The 21,869-nt window shown below is 37.3% G+C and overlaps 1 protein-coding gene across 2 annotated transcripts in view; it reads left to right on the top strand.

The window, feature by feature from the left end:
- LOC132142236 (E3 ubiquitin-protein ligase RNF38-like) overlaps positions 1 to 21,300 on the top strand; it is a 34,983-nt gene extending 13,683 nt beyond the window's left edge. For both annotated transcript variants that reach the window (XM_059551945.1, XM_059551946.1), the window contains 11 exons: positions 5,571 to 5,632; positions 15,078 to 15,271; positions 15,973 to 16,228; positions 17,191 to 17,370; positions 17,560 to 17,730; positions 18,280 to 18,441; positions 18,532 to 18,635; positions 18,728 to 18,815; positions 18,934 to 19,055; positions 20,169 to 20,268; positions 21,088 to 21,300. In XM_059551945.1, the coding sequence (XP_059407928.1) occupies positions 5,571 to 5,632; positions 15,078 to 15,271; positions 15,973 to 16,228; positions 17,191 to 17,370; positions 17,560 to 17,730; positions 18,280 to 18,441; positions 18,532 to 18,635; positions 18,728 to 18,815; positions 18,934 to 19,055; positions 20,169 to 20,268; positions 21,088 to 21,150 (1,502 nt within the window). In that variant the 3' untranslated portion in view covers positions 21,151 to 21,300. The remainder of the gene's footprint in view (positions 1 to 5,570; positions 5,633 to 15,077; positions 15,272 to 15,972; positions 16,229 to 17,190; positions 17,371 to 17,559; positions 17,731 to 18,279; positions 18,442 to 18,531; positions 18,636 to 18,727; positions 18,816 to 18,933; positions 19,056 to 20,168; positions 20,269 to 21,087) is intronic.
- The last annotated feature ends 569 nt before the right edge of the window (positions 21,301 to 21,869 follow it).

Raw genomic sequence — 21,869 nt, 5'->3', positions numbered from 1 at the left:
TTTTATTTTTGATAGTAAATCCCCTGTTTACCAAAAAGTTAAGTTTGCTTAATTTTCAATAATTAAAAGATAAATTAATGTTTTATGTGTTTAATGTACATCTCAGAAAATGCTTTATTTAAAACCCCAATTGAATGGCACTTAAATGCACTTAATTCATCTGTCAACTTTATTGTCATTATACAAGTACAGACAGAGAAACAATGGGTACTAATTAAATGTTTATTTTTGATGTGTGCATTGCATTCTATGCATTTAAAAAATACAAATATTTTTTTTCTAAAAAAGGAAACTTAATTGTTCATTTTAAGAGACCCACGAGTCTTATTTTCTCTTGCATAATTAATATTGCACTTTAAGCAAAAACACATTTTATCCGATTACTCGATGAATCGATGGAATTTTTGGTAGAATACTCGATCGCTACAGCTCTAGTTCTCATACACATTCTTATTGTGTTACTGTGTCTGTAAAACTTACTCACATTCCATTTTCATAACAAAAGTGTAAGTTTGTTTTGCCTGCTTTTGCCTGTTTCCAGGCAACTTCTCCAACAGTTCCGTTTTAAGGCCTGTACTCTTTGTATGTGGACGCGAGTATTGACCAGCAGGCCCGTGTTAACTGAACAGTCAGCAAACCTATAATCAGTTATGCTAGAGATAAGAATCATAAGGTATTCAGTAATTCTGCTTTCAACTTCACGTAATGATTGTTAACGGTTTCTTTAGTCAAATAATTTGTGAACAAGAACAGCATTTGCCTTGCACTTTTAAAGTAAGTTTGATGTACTTTGCATAAACGTCCTCTCTGGTCCAACCAGATGGTTTATGAATATAAACTGCAGAAATGGGTCATTGAGAAGTTGCAATTGTTGCAACCGTGAGCATATTAACATCAAGACTTTAGTAACCATTATTGAGTGAGCTGAATGTGAATTACAGTTGAATGCACATGTGAGCCAATCATTATAGGTTCATTTACATATAGCAGTACTTAAAGGTACAGTAGCAACAAAGGGTATTTTAATTCTAAGAGAGGGTAAAAAGGCTAATGTAAAAAAGGCTTTCTGGTCTTTTTTAAATTTAAGTAAATGTCCACCTGATTTAAATTATAACCCAGATGCAGTGTTGTCCTTGGACTTTGCCAAATTTTTCCAATAATCAACTAATGTTCCCTTTTATGCAGCATATTCTTATGGTCCGTAAACAGATGCTTATTAACTCACTTTAATTATTTTTATTCTTTGTGCACCCAGTTTACTCTATTTGGGTGTGATGAAGCTTTCTTCAAGGCTTAGTTCTTTTCAAAAGCCAAGTAACCCCAGAAGTCCTTGTGCTGCACGGTATCTGCGTCAGTTGTCTGTAAATAAAGTCAAACCCAACTCTTGATCCATTGTCATTACTGAATGGTTGCGAATCAGGATTTGACACCATATTTAATTGGCACAGTGTTCATCAATCCTGAATCCTCTAAGGAGCGAATGACATTGTGCTACACTCCATTCTAGTGTTTGTCTTCATGAGAGCGCCATCCTGTGCTCCGGTCTTTTGTATTTGTTGGAGACCAAGGCATAAATGTGGCTTTCCTCAAACCGCATTGACCTCTCATCTCTGTGTAAATCTCTCGTCTGACGTCAGTCTGCACCAAGACCAATCTCAACTTAAGTCCCAGCCCAGCGTCACTCTATAGAGCCTATTACTGTAAATGAGATTTGAACTGGCTAGAGTTAAATTTGCTATATGTTCTCTTTTCCCAGGTTAACCAAGGGGTGCAGAGATTTGGGCTTATAATACAGGTTTTGGAAGATTTGTTAATAGGTAGACTACATATTAAGAGAGAGCGAGAGAAAGAGAGGGAGTGGATGTGTGTGTCTTTCTGGCGTCCCTTTCTTTGTGTGCTGGAGAACTGAGAGGGGTGAGAGGGAAAGCTGAACCAAGCTGAGAAACATTAGCCAAATCTTTCCCTCTCACTCTCTCATGTTCAGTCACACTCTTGAACTCGCTCATTTAAACTCCTCTTACTTCCTTTCTCGCTCTTTCGCTCTTGCTCTGCTGGCTCAACTTTTCCAACACTGACCTTCCTTCCTCTGTTTTCTTTTTTTCTTTTTGCTCTTGGGTTTTAAGATAAACTTGTAGCACTCCAAATGTACCTTTTCTCCAATACGTTTCTCATTATTTTTTATTATTCAGTTTAGTCTTATTGCCATGGTTGCATGTCATGGTCTAATATATAATTTAAGTTTTTCATCTAATATTAATTGTTTTATTTCTGCTTTATTTCACAACAAAACATTTTAAGTCAATGAAAACCCTGGTAAATAACTATTGTTACTTTCCAGGAACAGAGAAAAACTGTTTAAGTTGAAGCAATAAAATTACCATTAGGAAGTTAATAATGTAAACCAATATAAAAATTTTACCTATTTAGTAATACTTTTAAAAATGTTAAATGTCTATATATATTTAAACTATTTACACCAGTGCAATGTAACAATTACCTTACCTAATTTATAAACTGATAACATTAGATATTAAAAAGGCCACATTAATGCCGTCATCCTTTTTCTGTTTTACTTCTGCTTTCCTCTGTCTGTTTGTCCTACTTAATTCTTAATGCAAAGTGCTACATCAGAGGAACTTGTGAGTGAGCTTGAATGTCATTGTTTTCTTTAGGTTAATGTAAGTGCTTAATTTGAGTTTGCATAGGATTTTTTTTATTGTTTTTGTCTCCATAATGTGGAGAAGGCTATGCCTGTTTTTGCAGTGTGTAAGGGGAGAGCAAGAGAGGACCCTGGAATCGTGTGGAAGTTGAAGCTAACAATGGATAGATGGATTCAGGCAGGAGGGAAGGATGGAGCAGGAGTGGACAGATAAAGCTGATGCACTCTGAAGCTCAGAGAAAAAATCAATAGTAGCCGAGAGGGGAAGCCTTAGTCCCCTCTCTCTCTCTCTCTCTCTCTCTCTCTCTCTCTCTCTCTCTCTCCATTTCTCTGGATCTCTTTCCTTCCCATAACTTCTCTCTGGACACCTGTGGTCTGTCCCTTCCCCCACAATGACACCAGGGTCTCTTATCTCTCCTTGATGGTTTGTGGAGAAACAAGGTCCAGAATGAATGCTCTGTGTGCACAATATTCAAGAAGAAATTGGCTTTGCCAAATAAGTAAACCATGGCCATCTGCTGATTAAGTTGAACTGCAAGCCTAATCATCTGACCTTTGCTGATGACAGAGACATGCATGATTCAAACTGAAAGATGTATAAATCATCAAACTGAAGAAAATGTTTGTCGTAGTTCTAACATCTTAAGTGGAGAATGTACCATCAGAATTTGCAATGCATAGTTTTTTTCCTTTTTCTTTTTTTCACTTTATTTATTTATTTTTTTATTTTTTTAGCAAAGTTTTATTTATTTATTTACTGCGATTACAAAATCATGGTGTTCTCTTAAATGTCGTGATTTTCAGCATTAACATTTTTAATGCATTACCAACTGGCGCATGATTTGATACACATTGTGATATGCATGTCATTTATTTAGTGCATCAGGATGCATCAATATAATGTTACGAATACATTTGTGACAAATGCATCAGAGAGACCTGTGATTTGATCGGCACAGCACTGCTTTACTTCACCATTAGTCAAAGGTGCTTTTCTCTCTCCACTGACTTGATTTTAATGGTGTCCTTTTAAGAATTAATAAATGACACTCTCTGTCTTGCTTGCAGTTCTGTTCAAGGTCTCTTCTCTTTCCCTCTGTGGGCCTCTTTCTCTTCCTCTCTCCCTATTTCCCCCTTTTTGTGTTCCCGTCTGTTATCATTGCAAAAAAGTGTGTGTTGCTCATTTTATATCTCTTACATCATGTGTGCCTTGTATCCTTCACAACATGTCATCGATGAGTTTGTTCTGTAACTGTGGACTGAAAATGCGTCATGATGGTGCCACAGTAGAACAGAACAACCCAGGAATGTGTTACACAATCAGACTTCAGCAGGATGGTTATGACTGACACCTTCCTTATCTGTGCAATGTTCTTTAGAAAATCATTATATTAAGTCTTAACATTTGCACTAACAAGCAGAAAAGAATGATTTGCATATGTAAATTAAATATTTTGACCAAATTTGTTACAAAAGAAATGCAATAAGCTGGAAATTAAATATTTTTCTGTAATTTATAGACACTCCTTTGTTGGATTATACCTGGCCAGGTGTTGTCAAAAATATTGTTTAAATGATCATATAAAATGATTTAGTAATTGAGTGTTTCTAAGATTTTCCTGATAGTTAATGCTGCAATGTAAAAGCCATTTTCACAAAGAAAGTAATGTGATTTTGATGAATATAGTCAATGAATTAAATGGTTTTTATTGTATTATTTAGCTGATGAGTTTTGCGAACACCGCTATGATTTCCATAGTGCTTTTAGAGACTTTTAGCAGTTACTGAGACATGCTTCACACTTTTCAGTAGGTAATTCATTCCCTTTGAAGCGTCACTGTTAAAAAATATTAAAACAATATCATGCACAACCAGTGACTGGTTAATCTGACGTGAGATCAACCAGTTCATCAAGAGATTACCTGATAAACTAGTCGATCTTACTTCGTATTAATCTGTTGTTTACATGGTGGTAGTTGGTGCATGATATAGTTCGTGTTAGCTCATGCGCTGTCGGTATCCTCCTCATACCCAGCTTCATCTCTCTGTTGCTCCCTCTCTCCCTTATCTTATAGTTGTCAGTCACTCCTTGCTTCACTCACTCACTCTGTCATTGAGAGAAAAGAGACTAAAAAGAACTTAGGGTGACAGAAATATAGACACAAGTTCCAATAAAAAAAAGCTTTTTTTGTGGGCACTTCACACACTCCTCGCTCATACGCACAAGCATCCTCGTCCTTGGAGAGTTTTTTTTTGGGAGTGTTCAAGGGTAATCCTATGCTTGTCTGATGAAATGTTCACCGAGACACTGGAAACACCCAAATAAACAGACGGGCACTGAAATTTTTTTATAAAAAATACGAAAGCAAAAACCCAAAGAAAACAAAAGGCTTTGGATGTGTTGTCATGAAAGCACCCTGCTATAATCTAGGATTAATGTATTTATCATCGCTCTCTCTTATGTATCTTTCCATCACAACAGCAACATGAAGTCATCATCAATGGATGTCAAAAGACTGTAGAAACATCTAGAACACCTTTATCAGCAATTAGTAAGATTTGTCTTTAAAATAAAAACAGGTTATCCTTTAAGTATTGCATTTTCAGAATTACACTTTATAGGGCTCATTTGGGGTGTGCGATGGTGATTATATGGGAGTGATTGTGATTGTGATTGCATTAATGTGATAACACACCAGGCAAGACTAAAGTAGTGCCCAGATGTCTCAACATGCTGCTGATATCCTGAAAAGCTGCAGGATCAAGAATCTGTTTTTGGACCTGTTGAAACTGTTGACTGCCAAACATGGCATACAAGCTGTAAATAATTATGCTGTTTCACATGTTTGTAGTATTTTAGAGGCTTAAATCTGCTTGGCTGTTGGGTTAACTGTTCTTGTGCTGTCTCTAGGTGCGATGGGAGGAGTATACCACTATCATTCAGAGCATGCCTGTGCAGACGCCACTGACAAGGTAAGACGTCACTTCTTATAGCCAGTTACTAATGGAATGACTTGGAAACAGGCAAATTCTTCATTCTTCATATTGACTTTTGCAGAGGATTTAGCAGTGCTACTTCTTTTTCCTTTTCCTTTCCGTCTTCTTTCTGACTGTCTGTCTGGGCTAATGTGCAAGGACAAATGAAAGTTGCACACATTAGTCTGAGTCTCAGTCTAGTCTCTTATGAGTTTTGAGTTTTTTGTGTGTGTATGATTCAAACACATACTACTATTCGCTTAATTTTGTAATTAACATTAACTAAGATTAATAATTGCTGTAGAAGTATTGTTTATGCTTAGTTCATGTTAACTATTGAACCTTATTGTAAATTATTACCAAAAAATTTTTTATTTATTTTAGCAGCAAATCAGCATATTAAGGATCATGTGACATTGAAGACTGAAGCAATGAGGCTGAAAATTCAGCTTTGCATCATAGGAATAAATTACATTTTAAAATGTATATTAAAATGGTAAATGGGTATATTAAATTGTAAAAAACACATTTTTCCGATATTACTGCTTTTACTGTGTTTTGATTTTTTTATAAACGCAGCCTTGTGAGCTTTAGAAATGTCTTACTGACCCCAAAGTTAGTATAAAATACTACCTTATGTGTTGACTATTGAATTATGAACAATTTTCTATGAACAATTTTATAAGCTATACAATATAAAAAGCAGTTTTGAAGGCACAGAACTACTTTGAAGTAGGGCTGGGCGATATATCGAATATTAGCGATAATATCGGAATAATTTTGACGACGATGTACAATTTGAATATATCAGGAATATCGAATATTTCAAATTCAAGCATACTTTCCCAAAAGAACGCGCCGAATGTCCAAAAAAGGAACCTGTAACTGCTGACTGCTCTACGCCCCTCTACTACGAGAGCTGTAATGATAGCGGTTGCCAGATAACAAGAGTTTAAATCTCAGAATCAGAGCTCAACTGTTACAAGGATACATTTTCTGCCTGGTGTGTGCTTATTTTAAGCAATCTGGCAACCATGTGCACGTGCTCACTCCTCATTGCGGAAGAGCCGCCGATGATAATCTGAAAACACTAACAAGCTGGAATTGAGCGATCTAATGAAACCGTCGTTCAGCCGGTCTGTGTTCTGTCGTGAGATCTCAACTGTATTGTTTGCATTTGTGATCGCAAAATAAATGCACTTACTCGACCGCTGATGTTTGAATAGAGAAACATAGGCTATGGCCATTTGGAATTACTATTGGGGAATTTCACTGATATGTTTACCAGTTTCCAAAATATAGACTGAGAGAATGCAAAAGTCTTTGGTATTCATTTATATATAAGAAATAGCTATGTGCTTCAGCAACTAGCTCCCCATCTAAGAGGGTTTTTTAATGTCAGTAGGAACATAGTTTCATGCCACAGAGCTTCTCTTAAAACCACAGACAGTTGACAGACTTGTGTTCTTAGCTTAAAAACTTGTTTATTTTATTTAAAATAAAATACTTATCCCAGTTGCATAGTTTAAATTGTGAATTGCATGCACTAAAAAGTTGACAGAATGCACTTTCTGTAACTGTTACTTAATTTGCACTGCTTCAGTTACATATAGGCCTACATGTATTCATTTAATAAAAAGCAGTAAGTGATCTCTTGGTCTAGATTTTTTTAACTGCTTAAATTAGCTGTTTAATCTAAATGTTTTTTTGTTTTTTTTTAATGGGCAAAAGAAAATCATGTTTTATTTTTTATTATTTAAATGCAAATGCAAACATATCGAGATATACATCGAATATTGTAAAAAATGTGACAATATCGAGATATCATTTTTTTTTGTATATCGCCCAGCCCTACTTTGAAGTAATCCATTTGTATGCAGATTTCGTCAATTACATTTTAATATCCGAATTCTTTTTGGGGTTGTTGTATGTGGCTTATTTTGTACTAAGAGTGTTAATGGTTAATCATCTTATCCTGGTTATTCATCTTTAAGTCATCGAGTAATCAACATACATGTTCACTTTGGGAAATGTGCTGTTCTGTCATTGCTGGCCTTTTAAAATCAAAAGCGAGAGGGAGGGTAGACAAAAAACCGAAGACAGTTCCTGCCCATTTTTTCTCCACTGTGTTTACAGTCAAAGGGAGGAGGAGGGCTAGCTGAGTGCAGCTCCATGATTGGTCCAATCGGCCTCTGGGGGCGGAACCAGCCCTGTGAAGGAGGGTAAGAGGGAGAGGGGAGGAATGCAAGCAGCGGTGGGAAAGGAAGAAGGGATGATGTGGGGGAGAGAGAGGAAGAGGAAAGAATGGAAAGGGGGAGTGGGGGCACTAATGATTTCACCTCCAGCTGTGGGACGCAGAGAGAGGTGAACAGTGGCAGAGAAATGGATGGCTGTCGAAATGAAGGGAGTGGAAAAAGACCAGTGGGGCTGTTTTGGTGCGAGCAAGAGACTATGTTATGACCGAATGAAGCTAAGGCAATTTAGTCTGTATTTCTGAGAGGATTTTAAACCATAAAAAAACCTTGAATGCTTTGATGCTCTTAGTGGCAAAGAAACCAGGCCAACAACCCTTACTGGTTCCTGATTTTTGACCAAATGTGTGCGTGTGAGGGAGAGAGACCCATTTCACACACACACACAAACACACACACACACACACACACACACACACACACTTGCACAAAATGAAGAGTGTTTGGGCCTGTGGGTAACTGCGTCTCATCCTGTGTGTGCTGACTGTTCAGAACTAAAAGCATATTCGGGGTGTATGAAGCCATTTGGAAAGCTTTGTGCTCACTGCTGGTCATCTATATGAACAGCAGAACGGGACGTGTTGACTCTTGGGAGGTCCTGAATATAGAGTGCTGAAACTGAGACGTGTGTGTGTGAGGGTGTGTGTGTCCATTCCTAGGCCTCCGCACAGGCAGAAACAAGCTCTCTGTGGTGTAGAATGTAGAGGCGGCCTCAAATGTGTTTGCCTGTCAGAGGGAGGAAAAAAGGGAGGAGAAATGAAAGGCTGGAAAATAATGAGACAGAGGAGGAGATGAGGGGGACCCGCTTATTCAGAGCACTTTCATAAAGTCCCAGCGTTTGAAGAGCAGTCACCCAGTGCAAGGACTCTATAGACTCAGCCTATTAAATATTAAAGTATTACACTGAAACAGAAGTGCATTGTGGATTCTCACATCAAAGCAGCTCTTCGGTTAGGCATGTGAGGATGGGGAATCTCCTGCAGATTGTTGTTTCAGAAGGTTGGAAAATGCGACATCTCGTGTTGTCGCAGCCTTGCAAGTAGTATAGCTCAGTACTTCAATTTCTTCCCTCCAGATGCATAGTTATATAAGGGATATAAATGTTCAGTTTATGATTGCAACAATTTGATGCTAGTACCGTTATTGGGTAGGGAAGGGTCATAGTGGTGATGACAGTAATAACAAATGTAATACTTTTTTTTGATGCATTTGATATAGTGGGGGTGCTTTTAATTAGCATGGTGACATCATATGCTTCTATAAAGTCAACCCCTTTAAAGCACACGGTGTTTAAAAAGTGACAATACATCTTGCTGAAACCAGCCTATATGTAATTATAAAGGCCTAGTCCATTATGGAGTTCTGCTCATTTTGGGCATTAATGTTGGAGTGTTATACATAGAAACGTATGTTAGTGGATTAAAGATTTCTTACATTTGAAAACCAGGTGCTCTTGTATTTTATATATGTATATATAAAATACATATCATTTTCCATTCAGAGTTTTCTGCTGCTTTGCAAGTGAAGCTACAATGTGGTCCTCACCCTGATGTGTAACAGCTGGCTGGTTAGGATTTTAAAAATATCAGATGTTTGGTTGTTGCCCATACTGTATTAGTTTGTATCCTTATGTTTTAGCTACACTTACAGGTCAGATGTGAAAAAACAAAAGCAAACAAACAGCCAGATTCCTTATTTAGGTTTGTAATTACAAACATGTATGCGTTAATATATTTGCAGCACATTGTTAGACAAATTTTTGGATTTTTATTGAACACTGGCCATTTTAAACAGTCAAAAATGGAATTTACCAAACAATGGAATTGCTTGTTTCAGTATGTTTGCCATTACATATTTGTATTAAAGCATTTTTTTTAGTAGTTGAACTTGTATTGTAGCAATTCTTTGACTGATAATGTTGTATTCAGGTGGTTATAGCGTAAGGGTTAAAGATTGGAGCTGGTAAAAGGTCAAATCCCACAAGATCGACCCCTATTGTGCCTTTCCGCAAGGCAGATATCAGTGTACTGTTAGTCACTTTGGGTAAAAACACTAGGGACACAACACTGCCTTAAGAGCGAGTAGAAGTACCATCTTATAAAGAGACCCTTCACTGCTTTTTGAAATATTTTGTGCATTTTAAGAACCCACTATATGCCAGTGTGAAATTATTTCTTGACTAGTGGTTGACCAATATGGGATTTTTAATGGCCGATGCCAATATTGAGAAATCAATCTGGCCAATATGAGGCTGATATAATGCATGTAATTACAGTAAATGCAAGAAAAAAAAAATTGTGAAACTAAATTAACATTTATCATGCATAAGTAATCATTAAAACCTAAATTAAAAAATGTAAACAATTGAGGTAACAATTGGTGCAGCCTTTCCTTTTCTTTTGCTGAAACATCAACAACAACAACGACAAAAATTTTTTCTAGCGTTCATAATTAATGAACAAATTAATATTCATAAATTAATGTAAAAAATAGTATGTGTAATTCCAATTATTTTATGTACAATACATATATAGTTTACAGAGCAACAGGTTGTTTTATAGCATGGCATAGTTGGTTAATAATAAAGATTTTTGTCTCTGATCTGTTTCATTTTGCTTGTTCTGTTTCATTGTAAAAAATAAAATAAAAAATAATACAAGCCTGAATGCGTATAATTACATGTTTGGTTATCAGCATAAAGCAGCATTAAATAAGACCAGAACATTCGAAAAGCTATACTATGATTGGTGTAACGATATTACACCAATCATGGGCAGTCAAATACAGTGAATATTCCTGAATAAACATATAAAGGAATTCAGACATATATCTTAATAAAGATTTCTCATGTTGACCCAGCTTTCATTTCTGCAGCGCGCCAGCTTTTGAGTCCACCGGAAAACAGCATCTTGTTTAAAAGTATCCGAGAGCAACGTGCATATCAGAGGAAGAGCCAGTCATGGGATTTTTGATTGTTTACGAGTTAAACACGTTTCATTTTTGTTTGAATTAGTTTATATCACATCTGTGTCTCCCACCGGAGCTGCTGCTGGACTGCAGATCTGATGTCTCGTGGTACGTTTGTATAAGACATTGTGTCACGCTGGAGTGTTATTGTATGTCATTTTAGAAAGTGAATGATGATTTGTCATTTTACTGTGTGTTATGTGCTGGCTTCACATCGGAGTGGCTTGTTTTAAAGAGGAAGCATAAATGCACCATAATGTTACCATAATCCATTTTGGAAAACATCAGCCACACGGAAAGACTTATGGGCCGATGCCGATATTAAAAAAAAAAATCCAAATATCAGCTGATATATCGGCCGTGGTGATATATCATCGTCTACTAATCTTGACTACATTTTAGTTTTTTTCTTTCACTTGCACTATTTTCTCAACAGCAGCTTCATGAATTGTGATGCTAAATTGACACCATAGTTATGTGCCATGCAACACACAAAGTCCAATTAGATTTTAGGCATTCCTTGTGCCATTCACTTTATTGCAAGACTTGGTTTAGTATGTTATAACCATGCTTTATTTGTTGATAGAAGCTATTGTGCTGTCAAAAAAGTTAATTATTTGTGGCATAGTCAAGTTAACCAGCTGTTGAGTTAATCAGCTTTTACAGAAATGCTCCTCAAATAGAGCTGAATTGGTATCAGAACCAGAATCCATAAAACCCGTATGAGTCCCAGCCCTAGTTATCCACAGCAGTGCTGTCTGCTCCCAGATCGCACTGCTATAGAGGCTGGGTGTTCAGCACTTTGCCAAGCTCCCTCACAATAGCAGTGGTTATTCCCTGTAGATAGTGTGGCCCCCAGGCAGAGAGAGCTTGGTATTTGTTGAGCATGTGATGGCGGGTCCTGGAGCTGTAGTTTTTAAGCTCTCACATACGCGTGTGGAACTAAAGGCTGTTTTGTGCTTCGCTACAATGAATACAATCAAAATGTGAGAACAACAGAGTATGTTGAAAGTTTTCTGTAATCTTCTCCTAACGTGTAGTATGTCCACATGCATGTTCAAATTTAGTTCTCTGTAGCCCTCACCCCACCTATCTCCCCCAAACACGGATGTACGGCCCCATTAATGTTTCATCCTAATGGACCTGTCTGACCGGGTTTGGACAGATGTGTGTGTCTGTGTGTGTTTGTGTCATGCATCTCGGTTGCTGTTTGGCTTTGTCCTGAAGGTCTCCTGTTATCCTTTGGTTTAGGGACATTCAGCAATATTCTTATTTAGAAATAAATTCATAATCTGTTTTTTATTTTATTTTTTGTAATCAAATATAATAATCATAAGTACTATAGACAAACTATGATATTATGTTATAAAATACAGTAGTATATTAAATTATAACGGTGATGTAAAATTAGTAAATCTAAATAAGAGCATTACTAGCAGGATTATTATAACCTAATAAAACCTTACTTAAAATACTTAATTATCTGAAAGTATGTGTGTGTGTGTGTGTGTGTGTGTATATATATATATATATGTGTGTGTGTGTAGTTGCCAAGGCAACTTGATGTGCTAAAATAACTAAAACGGAAATAATTAAACTATGTACTTGTGTCTACATGTATAAAACTAAAAAACAAACTAAAACATGACAAAAACAATCAAAATTATGAAAACTTTAAAAACAAAGTCTGAAAATAAAAACTAATTCTAAATATTAATAAAAAATATAATCGCATATCAGTGATTCTCAACAATGACTTATATTAATTATAAATGGCTAATTATATTAAGTATAAAGTCGTATTACTAATAATAATAATTTTTTTTATTGTAACTATAATCAAATGGTACAACTGTAGATATATCCCATTAACACAGCAAAGTAAAAGATATGAATGAAGGTTTTTCATAACGGATTAAAAAGCTCCCTCGTCTTTGTATTATAGCAGTAACATTTATATGACTGGTTTAGGATAGTTTTGATATAATGCCTGTGTGTGTGTGTGTGTGTGTGTGTGCGTGTGCGTGTGCACGGACAGTTGCTGGTTTTGTATGGTCGTGTATAAATGTCCTGAGGCTGTTTTCCAGGCACTGTTCATAGTTCATCATTTTCAATTCTGCTCTTTCCCCCTCTGAGCCCCACCCTGCTGCCCCTGGGGCATCACTCTTGTCCTCCCCCATCTCTGCCTTCCATCCATCCATCCACTCCCCCCTCCAGCCCCAGTTTCTCATCCTTCCCTTGCACCTTCCTCTCCCCTGCCCTCGTCTCATGGCTCTGAAGAAACTGAAGGACTGAGGGAGGATTGGTTCGAGGTCACTATCTGGTTTCACACAAATGTGTGAAATAATGCATTAACTAACAAAAGAGAGTAAATGCATTTACACTACATAGTTAATACATGCATTTATGTACATAACATTGTACCAAATATACATGTCCAAAAACTTGAAGGGCAGTGGTGTACTTGCTGTAACTGTTTCTTATAAAGTCTTTTCAAGTGTAGTCAGTCCACAGTGGAAGGAAGCAGAGTGCTCATTATAAAGTTGTCATACAGGCGACAGTGTGACCATATGGCCATCAGAACGGGAGAGACATTTCAACACGCTTCTAGTTTTAAAATCCAATTATAGTACAAGGCTGTAAAACTTCCACAGCAGTGCTGAAAATGACATCTTCAACTTTCCAAGGCCCTGCTCTAGTAAAACAGTGCATCTGTACATAAAATAAATTTCCCATGAAGAGTTCAGAACAGTGGGATGGGTTTCTTGGTTTTGGTTTAAGTTATTGACTCTCCTTACTCTTAAGAAGACTATGCAGGCTGAAGTGACATTTGTACCTCATGGAAATTGAGATGTGGGGGAATACACTGTATCCGTTTCAAGAGACATTCAAATAATCCTGACTCAAATCCATATGCAGATAAGTCTAGCCTGCTCCCCAGCCTTTTCCTGTTACTGATTTCTCACACACACGCTCAAGCCTTCCCTGGTGTCAGCGGCTGCTCTCCGTATCTCCACACTTGGCTTAACCTTGCTCACTTTACCACCCACAATGAGTGTGTGTGTGTATGCGTGTGCACCTTCCGCTTGTTTGCATGTCCCATGTGGTTCTAGCTGAAATCACACGTGTGTTCTTTTAAGAAGATTGCATCTTAAAAGCATTACCGAGATGTGTGTGTGTGTGTGTGTGTTTAAGGTTTTGTGTTTGAAAGTAACTTTGAGAGTAACTTGTTAGTCACCTGAAAGTGCTTTAGAAAGTCAATCGTCCCATTTTGGATCCCATCCCATTGTAAACTATGACTTTTCCAGACTGAGTAGGCCTAGGTTTTGATGAGCTCATCAGACTGTAAAGTTTTAGTGTGTGTGTGTGTATGTTGAATTCCAGTAAAAGGTGAGTGTTAGATGTAGCTGATGTGTTCACATATTTCTGCATGTTCAAGCCTTTGTTACACATTCTGACTCACGTGCCGCTGCGTGTTTCTCCATGTCTTGGAGGAGACGGCTGACTTTGAGTTGAACGTGTCGGAGTAACACCGGCTGAGCAAGTGTGCAAGTGTTGAGCAACAAGCCATGGGTTTCCTCAAATTTTCGGGAAGTGACCTCACACTGCCTTAGGTAACGGAGGCAGTGATATCATTGACAGGAAATGTTACTAATGCCGCCAGGCACAATAGCTGCTCGGGTTCTCAGTGAGCAAGAGCAACTAGCATATACAGAATGTTTTTTTCTTCCTTTTTGTGCCAAATATTAGTTAGCGAGTATAGTTACCGCAGTAGAAAATAACTTATTTTGTGGTGAATTATTTTGTCCTTCAGTGCGGAAGTGAGCAGTGCTCAGAAGTGAGTTATTAGATCTGATTGTTGGAAATCGTTGTTAATAATTGCACTAAATATATTGGGAATTAAAAGAAAAAACTTTTTATAAAGAGTAAGTTTTTAATTTGGCCTGCCTTTCATCTGTGAAACACAAAAGGAAACGAAGGCGCCATAAAAGTAGTCCACATCTCATGTCCCAAGTTCAAGCCAAATGATAGCTTACCAGGAAGAGCAGTTTGAGTTTGGCTCACAAAGCTCATTTGCACTTCCACTAATTAAAACTTCACATATTTTAACACATTTTTGGGAGGAGTCTTCTTCAAGTGTATCGGAAAGCTGAAGTACCACGATGTTTAAGCAGTGATTCAGTTTGAATATGTGTGGTGATTAACTGTGTTTTGTCCCTCAGACGGAGGATTCTCCTAGTCCGAAGAGACCGCGTCTTTCCCAGCAGTCTGTACTGGAGTTTACCTCTGCCCCTCCTTCCACTCCCTCGCCGCCAATCAGACCATGGGAGCTTCCGCCCAGTCGCAGGCCACACCCCTATCCTCACCCACACTACCATCCCGAGCGCTGCCACACACCTGCACGGCACAGACGCAGGTAAGCTGGTGTTAGTTTTGACTGTTAGAACTAATGTGTGAATGAGCTGACCGCTAGTCGTGACCGGAGAGACTGTTATCAGGTTTGTTTGTGTATTGCTTTTATAGCACATTTTCAAGCAGCGTAACAGACATCCAATACTGTTTACTATGAATGGCCTGTCAATTACTGTGCTAGAAACAATGTCTGGTCTCATCTTAAATTCTTTTAGTCCTCCAGTGAGAAATTTAAATACAGCTGAGCTGGCTATTAAAATAAATGTAATTTTAAACTTGAATTTAGTTGTTTTTTTACATATACATTTTCATTATTGTAAATTAATATATCAGAATTAATGTTATAATAAACATCACTTTTAGTGAATGGCAATTAAGACATTAAGTTTTTAAAGCCAGTTGATTATATTATCGTATTATATTATGGTATATTGTTAGTGAAAATGAATGGGTTTTTTTTTTAAATAATATTTATAGATCACTGGAGTAATGGCTGCTGAAATGTAAAATTTAGATATAACATTTAGATTTGAGTATATTTTAAAATGCTTTTTTTACTGTCATTTTCCCTCAGATATAATGGTGAACATAAAAGGCTTCTCTAAAATGTATTTAATGTTTTATTATTCCATACTTATGGCTGCCACTATGTCTCTCTCTGTGTGTGTGTGTGTGTGTATTATGAATGTGTCTTTCTCTGTGCAGTCCTCCAGTGCGGCGTCAGCGTGGTCGACGAGAGCGTCTGTCACGGCATCACCCCCCTCATGGTTCCCCAGGTGGGGGGCAGGATGAAAACTACCGCCACCCTCCTCACCCACATTCGCTTCATCCCTATGGCCAGCCACCATCCCACCCTCCACCCGGCCTTGATGAGCCCCGGGCCTTTCACCCCCCCACGCTCTCGCCCCGGTTATTGCACCCTCCACAGCAGGGCGCCATGGTGATGGACCTCCATGAGCAGGTTAGAGGGCTGGGGTTGGGTCTCTGTGGGATCAAAGGTGTCCTAATGTGGTTTCTAACCATGAAAATTAAGCAGACTCTGATGTCTTGTATCATAACTTTTTTTGTGTGTGTCATGTTACACCCACAGCCCCATTGGTAGGGCTCAAGCACCCCTTCATTAACCAAGGCAGAAATCTTTCTTTTATCATCTAGGATTGATGGATCATATAGCATTTATGAAATAAAAAAAATAGCATTTATTTTTTATTTTTTTCAGAGAGATGGTAAGAGTTTAAAGGGACAATAAGTAACTTTTTAGGTATTTTATTATCTAAAATCAATATTTTTATTCATAAATATGCCCTCAATGGTGTACAAATACCTATGCCAATGTTTAAACTAATATATCTTATATACATCTTATATATATAATACATCTAATATATATCTTTATATACATGGGACGGGTAGGTCGACGGAGGCTTCCATGAAGTTTCCACAACGCGTTTTCGGTCAGAGCCAGAAACGCAGGTGCAGAGCAGTGAGAGGCGCTTGAAACTGCACCGGCAAGTTTAAAAGTCTGGATTGCATTCTTATTATGGACCATACATATGCCGCGCCACAGGAGAAGAAAACATCGTCGCCAAAACGAAGTGCTATTAGAAGACATCCTGTCAAAGCTTTTTGGTACATATCGCCTACCGTAGATGCAACGCGCATTTGAAAAAGCGAGGCGCTGGAGAGCAAAATTAGTTTGAATGCAAAATACAATTTCACCACTAGATGGGAGTAATTCCTACTTACAGTCCCTTTAAGTAAAAAAAAAAAGAAAAACAAGAAATAAGCTTCCATAAACATGCATGTACCTTATATGAAGTGGCAGTTTGTTTGTTTGTTTTAGTTTTTTGATGTTTTTTTTTTTTTTAAATAAATCAAGCATAAAAACTTTATTCATAATTTTTGATTCTGTGTGCATGTTAGCTCCCTCAGGGTACGGTGCCGGTGTCATATACAGTTTCTCCAGTGCCGCCCCATGGTCTACCTGCCCCCCTGTGTACAGGACAGCATCTCCCAGCATGCTCTTCCCAACAGCAGGTGCCTGCCTGTTCTGTGGTCTTCAGCGGACAGCAACACTATCCAATCTGTAGCGTCCCGCCTCCTGTAAGTAAATATCAGGCTGTGAAGAGGCAATGCTGTAACTGATTTTTGTGAGCTCATTTGATTTGTTTGGATCTGCTGTCCTCCAGTGGTGGCAAGTTGTTACTTTCCTGTTTTAGTCTTTGTGGGTGCAGTCCATTATAATGGTCTGAAACTGATGGTCTAATGTCTGTCTGTTTGTTTGACGTGCAGATGTTGCCGGCATGTTCTGTGCAGCATTTGCCAGTGCCGTATGCCGCGTTTCCTTCTCTTCTCTCTAGTGATCCACCCTTCCTGCTTCATCCTCCACATCTGTCTCATCATCCGCCACACCTGCCCACTCCTGGACAGTTCTTACCTTTCCAGACACAACAGTCTCGATCTGTGAGTATACAATCACATGTACACAGAGTTGAGATATATATATATATATATAAAATACAGTAATACTGTGAAATATCTAAAAACAGAAAACAATTATTTTAATAAGCTGTTGAAAACAGCTGTGTGTATTTATGTGGACTTTAAAAAAAAAAACAGAAAAAGCTTAAAAGAACAGTATTTATTTGATATAGATTAGCGCTGTGAGATTGATTAAATCGCATCCAAAATAAGTTTGTTTACAAAATGTGTTTGTGTACTGTACATATTTATGCATTTATAAATACACGCTTATAAATGAATATATTTAGGGACTATATGTAATATTTATATAATATAAAATCATACATAAATATGAACAGGTGTGTGTGTATATGTATGTATGTATACTGGTGTATATATATATCAGTACACACATTTTGTAAGCAAACTTTTATTTTGAATGCAATTTAAACGATTTGACAGTGCTAAAATAAATTTAATTTGTAACATTTTGAATGTCTTATTTATTAATTTTTTTCAATATAATGCATCTGCATCTGTTTGTTTTAGCCGCTGCAGAGGATAGAGAATGAGGTGGAGTTGTTGGGGGATCACCTGTCTGTTGGTGGAGGGTTTAACTATCCTCACTCGGGGCATCCTAGTCCTCTGCCCCCTTCCACTCCACTGCAGTTCCTCTCCCATGAGCCCCTGCCACAGGAGCTCTTTGGAATGGTGAGTGATCTTCACGTTTGATCACCTCTGCCCAATGCAGTCAAAACAAGGTAATGAAGGTTTTGTGTTTTTCCTGTATGTTCTCTCTAGCCCTATCCACACTTCATGCCTCGACGAATCACAGGCAGGCGCTACCGCTCTCAGCAGCCCATACCTCCTCCTCCTTACCACCCAAGTCTGCTGCCCTACTTCCTGTGAGTTACACATGCAAACATGCATCAGTGTTGGAGAGCCAGTGTGCTGGAGAATAATAATGTCACTGTTTTGTTTCTGTTTGGTGGGCTAGATCGGTTCTTCCAGTCCAGCCAACAGCAGTGGGTCCCACCATTAGCTTAGAGCTGGATGTCGATGATGGAGAGGTTGAGAATTATGAGGTGAGAGTCTATAGTTGTATCAGGAAACACTTACCAATAATGCTTCGGATCCCATTTTAGGCATACTTTTGTTTCTTTATCCTGCTTTACATGTGCTTTTGTTCTTGTGTTTGACTAGGCCCTGTTAAACCTTGCCGAGCGTCTTGGAGAAGCGAAGCCTAGAGGTTTGACAAAGGCCGACATCGAACAGCTGCCTTCCTACAGATTTAACCCCAGCAACCATCAGTCTGAGCAGACTTTGTGAGTACAAACTAGAGCTGCACGATTAATCGTTAAAAGATCGCGATCTCGATTCAGACGCCCTCTCGATCTCATTTCCAAATGAAGACGGTTCCCTGAGTTTGTTAAACCTTTGACAATGTCTTACCGGATCATTCAGATCCGTGCTCGTACTGCCGCTGACACAGAGAGAGCAGTTAGCATGTTTCGTAAAAAAAAAACATCTTCACAAACGGTCTTTTCAACTACACAGTATTGTTTCTGTCTTACAGTCATTTATATTATCACAGAAATACTGGGATAAAGTTTATTATTAAGTTTTTTAATATTATAGTTCAGATATAAACATTGATGTGTCTATATGACAGCGATCAAAATATAACAAATCCCCTTTTGAAAGTACTGCGCTTCAAATATCGTTTGTGTCGATTGCATAGTTTAAACACTAGGTGGCGACAAGTGTCTTAAAAATGTATTTGTCAAGGAATTAATTTTTCATTCAAGAGAATCGCTCAAAAACGCTGATTCAATCCAGTAATGTAGTAGGTTTATGAGTGAGTCATTGAAACAATGATTTAAACAACTTTTTCATCATTATAATAAAAAAAAACTGGGGTTTTAAATGTTATATATACACTACCAGTCAAAAGTTTTTGTAATGTTTTTTAAAGTCTCTTCTGCTCACCAAACCTGCATTTATTTGATCCAAAGTACAGCAAAAACAGTAAAGTTTTGAAATATTTGTACAATTTAAAATAACTTACTTTCTACTTGAATGTATTTTAAAATGTAATTTATTTCTGTGATATGCAGCTGTATTTTCAGCATCATTACTCCAGTCTTCAGTGTCACATGATCTTCAGAAATCATTCTAATATGCTGATTTGCTGTTCAAAAAAACATGATAATAGTAATAATATTAAAATATTATAAAACATATGATAATAGTAATAGTAATGATAACCTTATAATAATTGTTAGACTATATATGGAATATGTGTACTCTTAAAGGAAAAAAAAAACTATTACATCACCTAAAATAGACGTTTGCTTTTATATAAATGTTTTAGCAACATTTTGATGTTGGATAAAAGTATTACAGTAATAAATATTATTTCCCCCCTCTCTTTATAGGTGTGTAGTGTGCATGTGTGATTTTGAGTCTCGTCAGCTGTTGAGAGTACTGCCCTGTAATCATGAATTCCATGCCAAGTGTGTCGACAAATGGCTTAAGGTAAGGAAACAAGCTTGCATATTAATTTATTACGCTTATTAATATTTAATTATTTAATACATTTTATTCATTTATTATTATGATTCATAATATTATTTAATAATATAATCATGTGTCATTGTTATTATACCTATTCGGTTGTTTTCAAACTTAACTCAAAGGTCCCCATTGTCTAACAATTTTCTTTTTAATGTAAGAATTTAATTAAAAGCAACAGATATTAGAGTGATTTTTTTTTTTTTTTTCTATTTTTTTTTTGTCCAACAAAAATTAGTTAATTTTAATGTATTCATAATTTAAATGATTTTTAGTCATCAATAGAGAATTTTATATCAGGCCTAAAGATTTCCCTATACAGATTGTGTTAATCAAGTTATTCATGCAAATTTGTCTCATTGACCAATAGAAAGCTGCTTAGTTTGAAAGTGATGATTTATGAGCTGTGCTTCATGCATCACTACACTGTATAGACCATCAGGGTTCCTCAAATCTTGCCCTGGAGGGCCAATCTGCTGCAGAGTTTGGCTCCAACACTGATCAAACTCACCTACCTATGATTTTAGCATTTATGATTAGCATGCTCAGGTGTGTTTGATTATGGTTGGAGCTAAACTCTGCAGGAAATTGGATCTCATGGGCCAGATTTGAGGATCTCTGCTATAGACAATAGGCAGTGGACCTTTTTTGCTTGCAAAATTTTGCTACTGTGACTGCACCTTTAAACAGACAGACTTGCCTAATTACAGCTTGTCTCCATTTATGATCTGAGACAATGATTTCTTAGACCTTTATGATAATCTGTCCTCCTCTGTCTTCTAGGCTAACAGAACCTGTCCTATTTGCCGAGCAGATGCATCTGAAGTCCAGCGGGATTCTGAGTGATGCTGCTCACTGAACACACACACACACACACACCACTAAACACTTCAGTCATTCTCCTACCGTTACATTCAATTAACTTCCACGTGCATAATTACTCCTCACACACAAAAGACTGCTGCAAAAGATTCATGGAAACTTTATGCATCAGAATCATCGTTTGATATTCATCTATGAATATCCAACTAACTGAGACACATTCTCTCTCACACACACACACACACACACACATCCCTTCGGTTTTTTGATCATTAATTCTTTGAGTGGAAGTCCAAAGATAATGGTTCATATTATCATTCTGATTATGTTTTGGTTCTGATTTAGTTTAGTTTTTTCTTATATATAAATCTATATAGTTTAGTTCTCCCCTCGGGAGTGGTGGGGATGTTGGTATGTTGAAGTCATGGTGCGTGTGTGTGCGTGTTCGTGCGTGCGTGCGTGCGTGTGTGTGTGTGTGTGTGTGTGTGTGTGTGTGTGTGTGTGTGTGTTTGTGCACTAACATTCCTGGCTATGTGAGCACACTGTGGTGTGGTGGTCTTTTACAAAGGTTAATGTTGTGAGCATGGGCTTTTATATTTTACCAACAAATATAGCTATATATAAATATGTATGTATCAATATAGAGGGACAAATTACAAAATTCGTAATTTTTTTTTTTTTTTTTAATGGGGAAAAAAAATAATGGAAGTCTGTCTTTTTCCAAAAATGGAACAAAATATTGC

The sequence above is a fragment of the Carassius carassius genome, chromosome 6 (genome assembly GCF_963082965.1).
Source record: "Carassius carassius chromosome 6, fCarCar2.1, whole genome shotgun sequence".
Lineage (NCBI taxonomy): Eukaryota > Metazoa > Chordata > Actinopteri > Cypriniformes > Cyprinidae > Carassius > Carassius carassius.
The sequence above is the reverse complement of the archived record's forward strand: the minus strand, read 5'-3'. Positions and strand labels throughout refer to the sequence as shown.